Below are 14,111 nucleotides of genomic sequence, written 5' to 3'. Positions count from 1 at the left end.
TAGCTACAGCAATCAGAGAGAGAGAAAAACAAAAAACAAAAAAGAAATAAAAGGAATCCAGATCGGAAAAGAAGTAAAGCTATTACTGTTGCAGATGGCATGATACTGTATATCAGTTCAGTCCAGTTCAGTCGCTCTGTCGTGTCCAACTCTTTGCGACCCCATGAAACACAGCATGCCAGGCCTCCCTGTCCATCACCAACTCCCGGGGTTTACTCAAACTCATGCCCATCGAGTTGGTGATGCCATCCAGCCATGTCATCCTCTGTCATCCCCTTCACCTCTTGCCCCCAATCCCTCCAGCTCAGGGTCTTTTCCAATGAGTCAACTCTTTGCATGAGGTGACCAAAGTATTAGAGTTTCAGATTCAGCATCAGTCCTTCCAATGAACACCCAGGACTGATCTCCTTTAGGATGGACTGGTTGGGTCTCCTTGCAGTCTGAGGGACTCTCAAGAGTCTTCTCCAACACCATAGTTCAAAAGCATCAACTTTTTGGCACTCAGCTGTCCTAACAGTCCAACTCTCACATCTATACATGACCACTGGAAAAATCATAGCCTTAGACGGACTTTGTTGGCAAAGTAATGTCTCTGCTTTTTAATATGCTATCTAGGTTGGTCATAACTTTCCTTCCAAGGAGTAAGTGTCTTTTAATTTCATGACTGCAGTCACCATCTGCAGTGATTTTGGAGCCCCCAAAAATAAAGTCTGACACTTTCCACTGTCTCCCCATCTATTTCCCATGAAGTGATGGGACCAGATGCCATGATCTTAGTTTTCTGAATGTTGAGCTTTAAGCCAACTTTTTCACTCTCTTCTTTCACTTTCATCTGGAGACTTTTTAGTTCCTCTTCACTTTCTGCCATAAGGGTGATGTCATCTGCATATCTGAGGTTATTGATATTTCTCCCGGCAATCTTGATTCCAGCTTGTGCTTCTTCCAGCCCAGCGTTTCTCATGATGTACTCTGCTTATAAGTTAAACAAGTGGGGTGACAGTATACAGCCTTGATGTACTCCTTTTCCTATTTGGAACCAGTCTATTGTTCCATGTCCAGGTCTAACTGTTGCTTCCTGACCTCCATACAGGTTTCTCAAGAGGCAGGTCAGGTGGTCTGGTATTCCCATATCTTTCAGAATTTTCCACAGTTTATTGTGATCCACACAGTTGAAGGCTTTGGCATAGTCAACAAAGCAGAAATAGATGTTTTTCTGGAACTTTCTTGCTTTTTTGATGATCTAGTGGATGTTGGCACTTTGACCTCTGGTTCCTCTGCCTTTTCTAAATCCAGCTTGAACATCTGGAAGTTCATGGTTCATGTATTGCTCAAGCCTGGCTTGGAGAATTTTGAGCATTACTTTACTAGCGTGTGAGATGAGTGCAATTGTGAAGTAGTCTGAACATTCTTTGGGATTGCCTTTCTTAGGGATTGGAGTGAAAACGGACCTTTTCCAGTCCTATGGCCACTGCTGAATTTTCCAAATTTGCTGGCATATTGAGTGCATCACTTTCACAGCATCATCTTTCAGGATTTGAAATAGCTCAACTGGGATTCCATCATATCCACTAGCTTTGTTGGTAGTGATGCTTTCTAAGGCCCACCTGACTTCACATTCCAGGATGTCCTGTTCTAGGTGAGTGATCACATCATTGTGATTATCCAGATCGTGAAGATCTTTTTTTTGTATAGTTCCTCTGTGTATTCTTGCCACCTCTTCTTAATATCTTCTGCTTCTGTTAGGTCCATACCATTTCTGTCCTTTATCGAACCCATTTTTGCATGAAGACTACATCATGTGAAATGCTGGGCTGGATGAAGCTCAAGTTGGAATCAAGACTGTGGGAAGAAATATCAATAACCTCAGATATGCAGATGACATCATCCTTAGGGCAGAAAGTGAAGAGGTGCTAAGCTTCTTCATGAAAGTGAAAGCTAGTCGCTCAAGGGTCTGACTCTTTACGACCCCTTGGACTGTAGCCCACCAGGCTCCTCCATACATGGGATTTTCCAGGCAAGAGTACTGGAGTGGGTTGCCATTTCCTTCTCCAGAGGATATTCCCCACCTAGGGATCGAATCCGGGTCTCCAGCATTGAAGGCAGATGGTTTACCATCTGAGCCACCAGGGAAGTTTGATGAAAGTGGAAGAGCTGGCTTAAAACTCAACATTCATAAAACAAAGATCATGGCATCCGATTCCATCACTTCATGGCAAATAGATGGGGAAAAAATGACAGATTTTATTTTCTTGTGACTACATCCATGAAATTAAAAGACCCTTGCTCCTTGGAAGAAAAGCAATGACCAACCTAGACTGCATACTAAAAAGTAGAGCTTTACTTTGCCTACAAATGTTCATATAATCAGAGCTATGTTTTTTCCAGTAGTCGTGTATGGATATGAGACCTGGACAATTAAAAAGGTTGAGTGCCAAAGAATTGATGCCTTTGAACTAGAGAAGACTCTTGAGAGTCCCTTGGACTGCAAGGAGATTGAACCAGTCAATCCTAAAGGAAATCAACCCTGAATATTCATTGGAAGGACTGATGCTGTAGCTGAAGCTTCAATACTTTGTCGACCTGATGCAAAAAGCTGACACATTGGAAAAGAGCCTGAAGCTGGTAAAGGTTGATGGCAGGCAGAGAGGGGAATGGTGACAGGGATGAGATGGTTGGATGGCATCACTGACTCAATGGACATGAGTTTGAGCAGGCTCCGGGGGATGGTGAAGGACAGGGAAGACTGGTGTGCTGCAGCCCATGAGGTTGCAAGGGTTTGGACATGACTGAGTGACTGAACAATAATAACGACAACAATATCTAGAATAAAGGATTCTCAAAACTTAACAGTGAAAAACAATATAGTTAGGAAGTGGGCAAAAATCATGAATTAACTGAAGAGCACATATAAATGGCAAATAAGCACAAGAAAAGTTGTTCAACATCATTAATTATTAAGGAAATGCAAATTATGACCACAAGCTATTACTGCACACTTATTAGAATGGCTAAAATAAAAAGTGGTGACAACATCAAATTCTGGCAAGAATGTGGAAACCCTCGTTAGGTGAACACTGTGATACATCCGTACCATGGAATACCACTCAGCAATTAAAAGGAAAAGGCTCTTGACATGTACAAAAAGTTGAATGGATGTCAAAGAAATTATGCTGAATGAAAGAAATCTAATATTCAAAGATTTTTACTGTATCATTCTATTTATATAACAGTTTTAAAATGACAAAGTTTTAGAAGTGGAAACCAGATTAGTTGTTGCCAGGGCTGAGGAATAAGGAGATAGCCAAGAAAGAGGTGGGTGTGGCTATAAAAATTCCTTGTGATGATGGAATTGTTCTGGATTTTGACTGTGGCAGTGAATACACCAACTTCCATATACGATAAAACAGTACAGAACTGACTAAATTCACACACAAGTATAAACATTTGAATGACAGGAGTGGGTTGCATCAACATCATTCATTTAGTGGCTCTTTAGGAGATAAATGTTGGTTCAGCCATTCATTTTTTGTAAATTTTTGGCAAAGTGTTAACATTTTTCAGTTAAAGTTACTTATGGAACTTGCTTGGCACAGAGTAAGGGCTTAATAGATCGAAGTGAGAATTCAAAATTGTCTTCCAGTGGATGTTTTAAATTGCTTTTTTCCCTAACTAATATTTAGTAATATCTTGAATTCTCTTTCTAATTTAAAGCGAATTCATGGTGAATGTGTTTGTTTTCCTTCATTTCTGGTAAGGCTGAAATTTGGTTGTGCTGTGATCAGTATTACGCCATAATTTACACAGCCCTGGAGAGAGTTAGCACTTTGGATTTTGAACACTTAAAAAAACTCTTTACCCGCCTCTGAACTTGCTGGGAAGTTCATTTTCAGGCATTTCCCAAAATTCATTGTCTTCTTTTAATAAACATCAGTATATTTCCAGTTATTACTTACATTAAAGATGGAAATTATGCAGGTAAACCCTTGTTTTTTGCTGCCTTTGTCAGAGATATAACACAGGACTGGATGTGTCTTTTGGCTGATAAAATACATTCTGAATATTCTTAAGGTCTTCTGGAACCTTTCTCTCTTCATATTTAACCACTCCTGACCACTTCACAGTCTAGTGCATGATTATTCAGGACTTCAGGCACCACTCTCCCCTCTTCTAACAGATTAGAAAGACACCGAAGGGTGACTCATTAAGTGTGTTAGGTAAATCAGCAATAACTACAAGGAATGTCTCGCTCAAATATTGCCTGAGTACTATTTTCAGTTCAGTTCAGTCACTCAGTCATGTCTGACTCTTTGTGACCCCATGGACTGCTGCACTCCAGGCTTCCCTGTCTATCACCAACTCCTGGAATTTACTCAAACTCATGTTCATCGAAATGGTGATGTCATCCAACCATCTTATCTTCTGACATCCCCTTCTCCTCCCATCTTCAGTCTTTCCCAGTATCAGGATCTTTTCAAATGAGTCAGTTCTTCACATCAGGTGGCCAAAGTATTGGAGTTTTACCTTCAGCATCAGTCCTTCCAATGAACACCCAGGACTGATCTCCTTTAGGATGGACTGGTTGGATCTCCTTGCAGTCCAAGGGACTCTCAAGAGTCTTCTCCAACACCACAGTTCAAAAACATCAATTCTTCAGCACTCAGTTTTCTTTATAGTCCAACTCTGACATCCATATATGACTACTGGAAAAACCATAGCTTTGAATAGATGGACCTTTGTTGGCAAAGTAATATCTCTGCTTTTTAATATGCTGTCTAGGTTTGTCATAATTTTTCTTCCAAGGAGCAAGTGTCTTATAATTTTATGGCTGCAGTCACCATCTGCAGTGATTTTAGAGACCCCCCAAATAAAGTCTGTCACTGTTTCCCCATCTGTTTGCTATGAAGTTATGGAACCAGATGCCATGATCTTAGTTTTCTGAATGTTGAGTTTTAAGCCAATTTTTTCCACTCTCCTCTTTCATTTTCATCAAGAGGAGCTTTAGCTCTTCTTTGCTTTCTGCCATAAGGGCGGTGTCATCTGCATATCTGAGGTTATTGATATTTCTCCTGGTGATCTTGATTCCAGCTTGTGCTTCATCCAGCCCAGCGTTTCTCATGATGTACTCTGCATATAAGTTAAATAAGCAGGGTGACAGTATATAGCCTTGGTGTACTCCTTTTCCTATTGGGAACCAGTCTGTTTTTCCATGTCCAGTTCTAACTGTTGCTTCCTGACCTCCATACAGATTTCTCAGGAGGCAGGTCAGGTGGTCTGGTATTCCCAGCTCTTTAAGAATGTTCCAGAGTTTGTTGTGGTCCACACAGTCAAAGGCTTTGGCATAGTCAATAAAGCAGAAATAGATGTTTTTCTGGAACTCTCTTGCTTTTTTGATGATCCAACAGATGTTGGCAATTTGTTCTCTGGTTCTTCTGCCTTTTCTAAATCCAGCTTGAGTATCTGGAAGTTCACAGTTCACATACTGTTGAAGCTTGGAGAATTTTGAGCATTACTTTGCTAGTGTGTGAGATAGTGCAATTGTGTGGTAGTTTGAGCATTCTTTGGCATTGCCTTTCTTTGGAAGAGTCATATTTTCAGGCCCATTTATATTCCTGAGTCTTTTCATGCTTGTCTTTCCCTACTGGGCTTTAGAACTTCAGGAAGGAAAAAACTTTCTCCAACAGGTTCTGTTTTTTAAAATTTTGTCCTGCTGTTGGCAGTCCAAACTAATAACCAAAGTGACAACTTTTCCTAATAGTGTTTCTCAGGAATGGCTTCCTCTCACACTAGTATCCAAGCTCCACTGGACTTAATGTTCAGCTTGAGCTAACTCAAGTTTTGCTTTGAGAGTTGTGGAGACTTCCACTCTGAACCAAATTGCTTTTTTTAAAAAAAATCCCTTATTTATCTTGTCACTCAGAAATTAATCATTTACATTTCAAGAGAGCAATTTCCAGTCCTAGCACACACACAAAAAAAGATTGGGGTTACGATTTGTAAATACTCTCAGAGTTCTAAATACTCTCGAAAGTCCCACTGGCTTGTGGCGTCAGATCTTGATGATAGTATTGAGGTCTCTAGTGCCCTTTGACTTAGTTGATTGCAAAAGTCCTCATTCTGCCCTGTTCCACTCAGCTTCTTCCTAACTGAGGAGGAAGAAGCTCTCAGTTCAGAGTTTTGACCTGTGTTTTTTTTTTTACCCTGGAGTTTTGCTGACTATTGTGCAGCTGAACTCATTTGGAGAGTGCTGCTGCTAGTTCATTCTCTTCCTTCCAGATATTTTCAGGTGCAACCTGTGATCTTTGGGCTTCCATTGGTCACAATTGTCAACACTTACCATGAAGCCTGTGTCAGGGAGAAAGTCCCCAGTTCTGTATCTCTTTGGGATTCTGACCGTGCTCCTCTGCCTTGATGGCTTACAAGGTGAGTAAAATAGTTGCGGGTTCTCAGGTCCCAGAAAAGCCATTAGAACAGTGTTCAATTAATGGCAAGAAGGTAGTTAAACCAATAAATTGCAAATATATTCATTCCATATTAGGAATTTTAAAAGTATGATCAAATTGAAATGATTTATATTGCTTTGTGGGAGGTATAATAACTTGTTTTACTAATGTCAATTTCAGTTAACAAATTGCTTTACCAATGTTATAATAAATTGTTTATTAACTTCTATTTCATTAATGGAACAACTGAATTCCCAAATATTTTCAAAATATTTTAGTACTTTTAGATTTATATTATTATTAGAGAAACAGCTGTTTTGTTTGAATTCCTGGGGGTCTGCCCTAGTAAACAGATAATGAATTGTGGGAATGAAATAAGCAGCATGGGGAACATGGTCAACAGTATTGTAATAGCCTTGTATGGTGACAGATATTAACTAGATTATCACGGTGAGCATTTATAAAGGTCTTCCCTGGTGGCTCAGACGGTAAAGAATCTGCCTGCAATGCAGAAGATGCAGTTGCCATCCCTGGGTCGGGAAGACCCCCTGGAGAAGGAAATGGCAACCCACTCCAGTATTCTTGCCTGGGAAATCCCATGGACAGAGGAGCCTTTTGAACCACAGTCCATGGAGTCACAAAGAATTGGACATGACTGAGCAATAGAACATGAATGCATTTTATAAGGTAAATAAATGTGCTGTATACCTAGATTAAACACACTGTTGAGGTCAATTATGTTTCAATTAAAAGAAAAGAATAAACTGCAAATAATATTGCTTTCATAATTATACATAAATATGAACTCACAAATGCTTGTAAGTTATTAATTTTTAAATTAGTTTATTACCCTCAGACATAATTTTTGTTTCTAATCCATTGGCATGTTATTACCATCTATTAAGCAAAATTTAAATTGTAATTGTTACCACTAATTCTGAGAAAATTAACTAGAATCTTAAGTCATAAGTTATATGTAAAAGAGCTCTCTGTAAATGACATTTTATATATGTAAAGTTTCATTCTTTGCAGTTTGGTAATGTTTATAAATTAATCAGCACTGAGAAGATTTGATAGTACTTGTAGGACTCTATGGAGAAATGTAACTAGAGCATTTAATTGTGCTTTATATAAATGAAATCTGTGCATTAACAGTGATTTTTTAAATCAGAAAATGTGATTTCTTTTTTTCCTATTGATAACTTAAAATATGTACAAAGCTTCAAATACTTATTACTCAGATTCAGCAGTTATCAACTCATGGCCATTCTTGTTTTAACCATATCCACATTCATTTTGCCCACTCTCTATTTAGAAGGAAATCTTGAATATTGCTTCTGAATATTTTAGCATGTATCTCTAAAAGATAGACATTCTTTCTTAAAAGCTATCACAAACCATTATAATATTCAAAATTAAGTAATACTTACATAAAATCAAGTATCTAGTTTTCAAATTTTCCTGATTGGCTTATTTATAAATATTTTTGTAACTGTTTACTTATGCAAATTAGAATCCAAGTAAGGTCTATACATCACAATTGATTTATATGCCTCTTAAGTTTCTTTTAATGTATAGATCCTTTCCTTTTTCTTATATGATTTTTCTTTTGTCTAAGTTAATTTCTAAAGAGGATATGGTGGTATCATTGTTTTGGAGGCTTCTTCTGCAAAAAGATGAAAATAATTGAGAGAAGGCTAAAAGTTAGGCAAAAAGGTCAATATAGGATTATAAACTTCTTCAAGTGTTTGGCTAGGAATTGGACCTGATGATTTTTTAACCTGTTTAGTAAGTAATAGATTCTCTTTCATGTATGTGTGTGTACGTCTATGTGTGTGGTGTATTTATTCTACCAATCTTCCACATTCATCTTTGAATTTCTATTTCCATTTTGTCTAAGTCAGTAAAGAAAGGCCATATACCATTGGCCAAGAAGTCTTGTGAGTTATTCATTTATCTTTTGAATAAGCTCCTTCCTTTTTATTTCCTTAATTCCTCCATTGTTTATGGAATTATGCCTTTAACCTAGTCTATTGTTTAAAACCTGTCATAATCTGATCCCAGCTTCATAGCCTACCTCTCACACTTGTCCCCTATGTGATTCTCTAGTTAAACTAGCTTATTAACCAACCATAAATATTCCCATGTGATTTGCTCCCTCTCATTCTTGCTAACATAATTCCCACTCAATATAAAATGCCTCTTCCATGCAGCTACTTATCCAATTCCAATTCCTGACCCTAGAAGGCATTTTCCTGGCATATTTAATGCATGGGACTCTTTCTCCCTCTTCTTATAGTACATATTTTCTGCTTTCTTTTGACATTTACCATACTCTGCCTGCTATTTTGACTTAACTATTTATATGCCATCCTCCCTATTTTAACGAGGTTCCAATATGCCCCTTAATATTCTCCATGGAGTTTAGTGCAACAATCTTATGTCTATTGTGTTAATAAAAAATTATTTCATGTGAGCCTCAGGAAGGGCTATACTTGAGCTCTAGACTTCCTGTATAGGTAACATCACCTTCTCACAAATATCTGTTTTGGGAACTGCCCTTTTCAGAGGAACATATTAAGTGTCTGTGGTGTGGAGAGGTATGAAATGTGCTCCCTGCCCTCAAGATGCAAAAGTAGAATAAAGATGTGTCCATCTACTTATTTATCTGTCAGCACAGATATACACACACACATACCCTGCAATATAACTGCCAAACCAGTGAGACAGAAAATAGAATGTCTTTAACATATTTGAAGACTTGTACTTCACTCATTGTGTGATTTATTTGCTTAGTCTTTCTATTTATACTTTATTGATTAGATTAGTCTGTTCCTTCATCTGTAAATGAGGATGACAATGACACTCAGGTAAGGTTTTTTTGTTTTTGTTTTTAGAATTAAATGGAATGTTGTAAGTGAAGTGCTTAACACAGTGCTTAGGGCATAGATTGATCCACCTGTTACTGCTAACAAGAAATGTAGTTCAGAGAAGCCAAAGATTGTTGTGTGCCAGGGTTAGTAAGGTACATTCACAAATGTGACAATGTGATTTATAAGAAAAAAAATATTTTTTGGTCATTTGGTCATTCAAAAAATGTGTATTTGGTCTTTGTCCAAGGTTCCTGGTTCACAGCTCCCAATACTCTGATAATATCCTAAGTAAAGATGATGAGGAAAGTGTCTAATTAACTAACTTTGGGACCCCAACTAAAGATGGGTGCTCAAGTCACTTCAGTCATGTTTGACTTTTTGGATTGTAGCCTGCAAGGCTCCTCTTTTCCTGGGTTTCTCCAGGCAGGAATACTGGAGTGGGTTGCCATGCTCTCCTCCAGGGGATCTTCCCAACCCAGGGATCGAACCCACGTCTCCTGCGTCTCCTGCATTGCAAGTGGATTCTTGACCACTGAACCATGAGTAAGCCCAAAGTTGGGCACTGGTTGCTAATCATATGATTAGAGGGTTGGAATTATCAGTCTTACCCTCTGCCTCTGGTGAGGAGGCAGGGGTTGGAGGTTGAATCAATTGCTAATGACCAATGTTTTTATTAGCCATGCCTATGTGATAAAGCCTCCATAAAACCCCAAAAAGATGGGACTTAGAGAGCTTCTGGTTTATGAATATATAGAGGTGCAGGGAAACTGCATTTCTGGAGAGGGCATGGAAGCTCTGTCCCCTTTTACACACTTTGCCCTTTGCGTCTCTTCCGTATGGCTGTTCCCGAGTTATACCCTTTTACAATAAATCTGGTAAATGAAATATTTCTCTGATTTCTGTGAGGTGCTCTAGAAAATTCATTGAACCAAAGTTTACTCTATGGCTTTTATCTTTTATTTATAGAAGACACAAATTATGAAAGCTTTCCAAGTCCTGATAAACCTAAAGTCTGTTTCCTAAAATTATGTGTATTTACCAATGTATTAAAATTATTAACTAAATTCTCCAGGGCTTTGTGAAATTTGATATAATGTCTTTATATGGATTAATTCTTATTTCATTATCAAAGTAATTTCAGAAAACATTTTCTAACATTCTCTTATATAAAAGATGCAAAAACACAGAGTACTCTTGGGATTGATGGGTATGGAGGTGCTAAGGTATTCTGGATTTGCACAGTCCCTGCAAGTTTTCACAGAACAATGTCTCTTGATCACAAATGTTTCTTTAGTAACTTTAGTTAAAAAAAAGAAAGACTGACTCTAAGCTTTAATTACTGAGAGTCTTCCACTGTCCCCAAGTAGCCCATTCTCTCTGCTGAAGCAGTGTATTGCCAAGACCGTGGTCTTCGTGGAGCAGAACTGCATTGACTCAGTCCCTCCCTGTGTGACCTTGGGAAAGTTACTGTACTTCTCTGTGTTTCCTCATCTATGAAACAAAAATAATAGTAATAATGCCTACCTCATAGGGTTGTTTGGGAGAATTAAATGAGTTAATATTTATTAAATGCTTCCAGTACTGACTGACATTTTATAGTAAATGCTTATACACATATTTTGCTATTTACACTTATTGAAAAAAATAGTTGTATACAAGGTGAGGATCAGTTCTCTTTCCCTCAGATACCCTTATACATACCTCCTTTCCTTAATTTCCAGCCACATGGTAATAGAGGAGAACAATCTTTCTTTGGTGCTTCCTTCATAGCTCAGTTGTTAAAGAATCTGCTGCAATACAGGAGACCTGGGTTCTATCCTTGAGTTGGGAAGATCCCTTGGAGAGGGAAATGACAACCTACTCAGTATTCTTGCTTGGAGAATCCCATGGACAGAGAAGCCTGACAGGCTACAGTCCATGAAGTCGCAAGAGTTGGACATGACTTAGCAACTAAACCACCACCACCACATTCCTTCTTTGTGAATTATCCTAATTATCTTAAGGGCAGTGAAATTGATTGGGAAGGATAAAAGTCTTTCAATAGATTACTTTAGTTGAATGCTGTTTTGTTTAATGTGTTAAAAAACAACAACAACAGAAATCTCTTCTCTCTCTTTCACCGTTGAAGGTTGTAGTTCACCACCTGAAATTAAACATGGACGCTTTACATATATCGAAAAAGGAATATTGAGAACTGATGTGGTTGAGTATGAATGTCAGGAAGGATATACTCTTGTTGGAGAGGCTAGAATCTCCTGCTCATTTTTAAATTGGTCACCAATGGCTCCTGAGTGTAAAGGTAATCTTGGTTCCCCGGGGGAAGAATAGCACTAAGAGATAGAGCTACTGTGGAGTAATTCAGAAGTGACTCTGAAAGAAAGCGTCCCAGCCAGAGGTAGAGTTGTCACGAGCATGTGCTTGAGCCTGAGTGAGGTCCACTGTGGTTTAATTCCCACATATTCAAGAAATGGCACCCTCAAATTCTTGTAGAAGCCAGAACCTTTCATGGGAGAGTTGACTGATAGGGTTGACCTCCTTATTGGGAAAGTGGATATTATGGCAGAATAAGGAAAATGTTCCTAAAGGTTATTTAAATAATCTCACTCATAATAAATCCAGGAGCTGAGTTACTGGTGCTATTTTTATTTTACACAAGAGGAAACTGAGGCAAGAAGAGAGGTGCCATAGGGCAGAAGTGAACAGCTCAAAATAACCCCTAGGTTCTCACTCTTGCTCTGCCGCTGCAATTATGTGACGTGGGGCAAGGCATTTAATTTCCCTGGGTCTCAGTTGCCTCATCTCTAAGATGAGATAACCATAGGGCCTCCCTCACAGAGTTGCTGAAAGCTTACATTAAATGATGTATATATTGTGTTTGCACATAGGTGATTCCAGCCAGAGCTCCATAAATCCTTGCCAGTATTGGTAGAAGTAGTAGTAATAGTCTATCTGTAGCGTAGAAAGGAAAGGTAGAATTCAGCGATGTTTTTATCCTTTTTAAATGATATTATTAGTGTTAAAATGTGTTGTATTTGAGATACTCACAATGCTAAGAAAATGTGTCTTGATTACAGCTCTATGCCAAAAACCAGAAATATCCAATGGAAAGCTGTCTGTGGAGAAGGATCAGTATGTCACCCCTGAAACTGTCACTGTCAGGTGTGACCCTGGCTATAGGATGGTTGGTTCCCAGAACATCTTTTGCTCAGAGAACAAATTTTGGAGTCCGGATGTGCCCAAGTGTGAGAAGGTGAGTAACACCCAATGAATTTTATGTCATATGACATCTCAAAATAAATTAAAGGAAAATGGGATGGTTCATAAAATAGAAAAACAAATAATATATCCTAAAGGGCTATCTCAGTTGCGGGGGGTGAATTTATAAGGGGTCTATTGTGTGTGAACAGAAGAGTCTTATTGACCAGATACCTAGCGTCTCGTATTTCCTCCAATAAATTGTGTGGTTTTGCTCCATTTCCGGTTGGTCAGTAGGACTGACATGCTAGTTGTGTTTTTGGGTGGTTTTGGGGGATTTCCCTCCTGCTTATACTTCCTCTATGCTTGACACTGATGCTGATTGTTATTTAAGAACAGATACAGACTGAGGTCTCAGGGAAATATTTTTCTAGGATCCAGAGTATTTTTCTGGAGTTTCCTACCCATCATCAGTCCTGGGGTTGTTCTGCATCTTCCAGTCTTCCTCATGCCTTGAGACTTCCTGAGGAAGCGCACCCTTCACAAGGATGAGGAAACTTTCTGAAATCACTCTTTTTGTTTCCTCTTTCAGGTAGGTGATGAAGTTTGTGAGGCAGTCTTGAAAGGCCAAAAACTCCTAAAGTGTCTCCCGAATACCTGGGAGGCGAAGCTGGCCCTGGAGTTACGTAAATTGTCTCTGGAGATTGAAAAACTGGAGCAAGAAAGACGCAAAGAGGAAATTGCTTGAGGCTTTCTCTTGGATACATGCTCAGGAAAGAAGCTGCAGTGTCAATATACTTCGCTGTGCAGGAGAGTTCTCGCCACACTCACACAAAATACAGTATTTTTTACCCTACTAACTTCTACAGTTGTGACCTTCTTATTCTTTGATTGGCTGTAGGATCTATAGTGATGCTTATTCCTGATGCTGATAACTCATATCTTCTCTCTTTTTGCTTCCTGACCAGTCTGCCTTGGATATACCAATTTTATTGATAAATGTTTTATGGCTTAGAATGTGGCACTTGCTCAATATTCCATGTATTCTTGTAAAGACTGTGTGTTTTGCTGCTGAGTGGCACTCCCTATAAATGTCAGTTAGATGGCTCCAGTCTTCTCTGTCCTGGCTGACTTTCAGTCTATTTGTTCTATCAATGATTGGAAGAAGGGCTATCAAAATTCTCTTTGTAGGTTTGTCTGTTATTTCCTGCAGCTTTTAGTTTTTGCTTCATATATTTTGAAGTACTATTATTAGGGGCATTAATGTTTAGAATTTGTATCTTCTTGATAACTGACCCTTTTTCATTATGTAATAAACTTCTTTATCTTTCATAATGTTCTTTGTTCTCAAATACATTCAAACATAATTTGGTTGATATTAATATAACCCCTTATCTTTTATTTTTTGGTAAATTTCTAGGATAAATTTTGAGAGCCAAAATATATAAATTTCAGTAGCTACATTTAAAAAGTAAAAATAAACATTTGAAATTAGTTTCAATAATATATTTTATTTAACCCAAATTTTCAAAATAGAGTCATTTTGATATGTACTCTATGTGAAAATTATTAGCATTATATTTAACATTCTTTTCTTCATACT

General features: G+C 38.2%; 1 protein-coding gene across 1 annotated transcript; it reads left to right on the top strand.

Moving 5' to 3' along the window:
- The first annotated feature begins 6,120 nt into the window (after window positions 1-6,120).
- Window positions 6,121-13,840, top strand: LOC122452583 (apolipoprotein R-like). Its single transcript, XM_043486358.1, has 4 exons — window positions 6,121-6,420; window positions 11,442-11,612; window positions 12,388-12,563; window positions 13,101-13,840. Exons 1-4 carry the CDS (start codon window positions 6,336-6,338, stop codon window positions 13,254-13,256), a joined length of 588 nt encoding a protein of 195 aa, XP_043342293.1. The 5' UTR covers window positions 6,121-6,335; the 3' UTR covers window positions 13,257-13,840.
- The last annotated feature ends 271 nt before the right edge of the window (window positions 13,841-14,111 follow it).

This window comes from Cervus canadensis, chromosome 13 (assembly GCF_019320065.1).
Source record: "Cervus canadensis isolate Bull #8, Minnesota chromosome 13, ASM1932006v1, whole genome shotgun sequence".
In the NCBI taxonomy this organism is placed as follows: domain Eukaryota; kingdom Metazoa; phylum Chordata; class Mammalia; order Artiodactyla; family Cervidae; genus Cervus; species Cervus canadensis.
This window is presented reverse-complemented; position numbering and strand designations above follow the sequence as displayed.

Excerpts from the sequence above, each read along its gene's own strand:
- LOC122452583 (XM_043486358.1), top strand. The coding sequence starts at position 6,336 with ATGAAGCCTGTGTCAGGGAGAAAGTCCCCAGTTCTGTATCTCTTTGGG. Across the intron at positions 6,421-11,441 it reads CTGCCTTGATGGCTTACAAG|GTTGTAGTTCACCACCTGAA; the intron begins GTGAGTAAAATA and ends TCACCGTTGAAG. Across the intron at positions 11,613-12,387 it reads AATGGCTCCTGAGTGTAAAG|CTCTATGCCAAAAACCAGAA; the intron begins GTAATCTTGGTT and ends TCTTGATTACAG.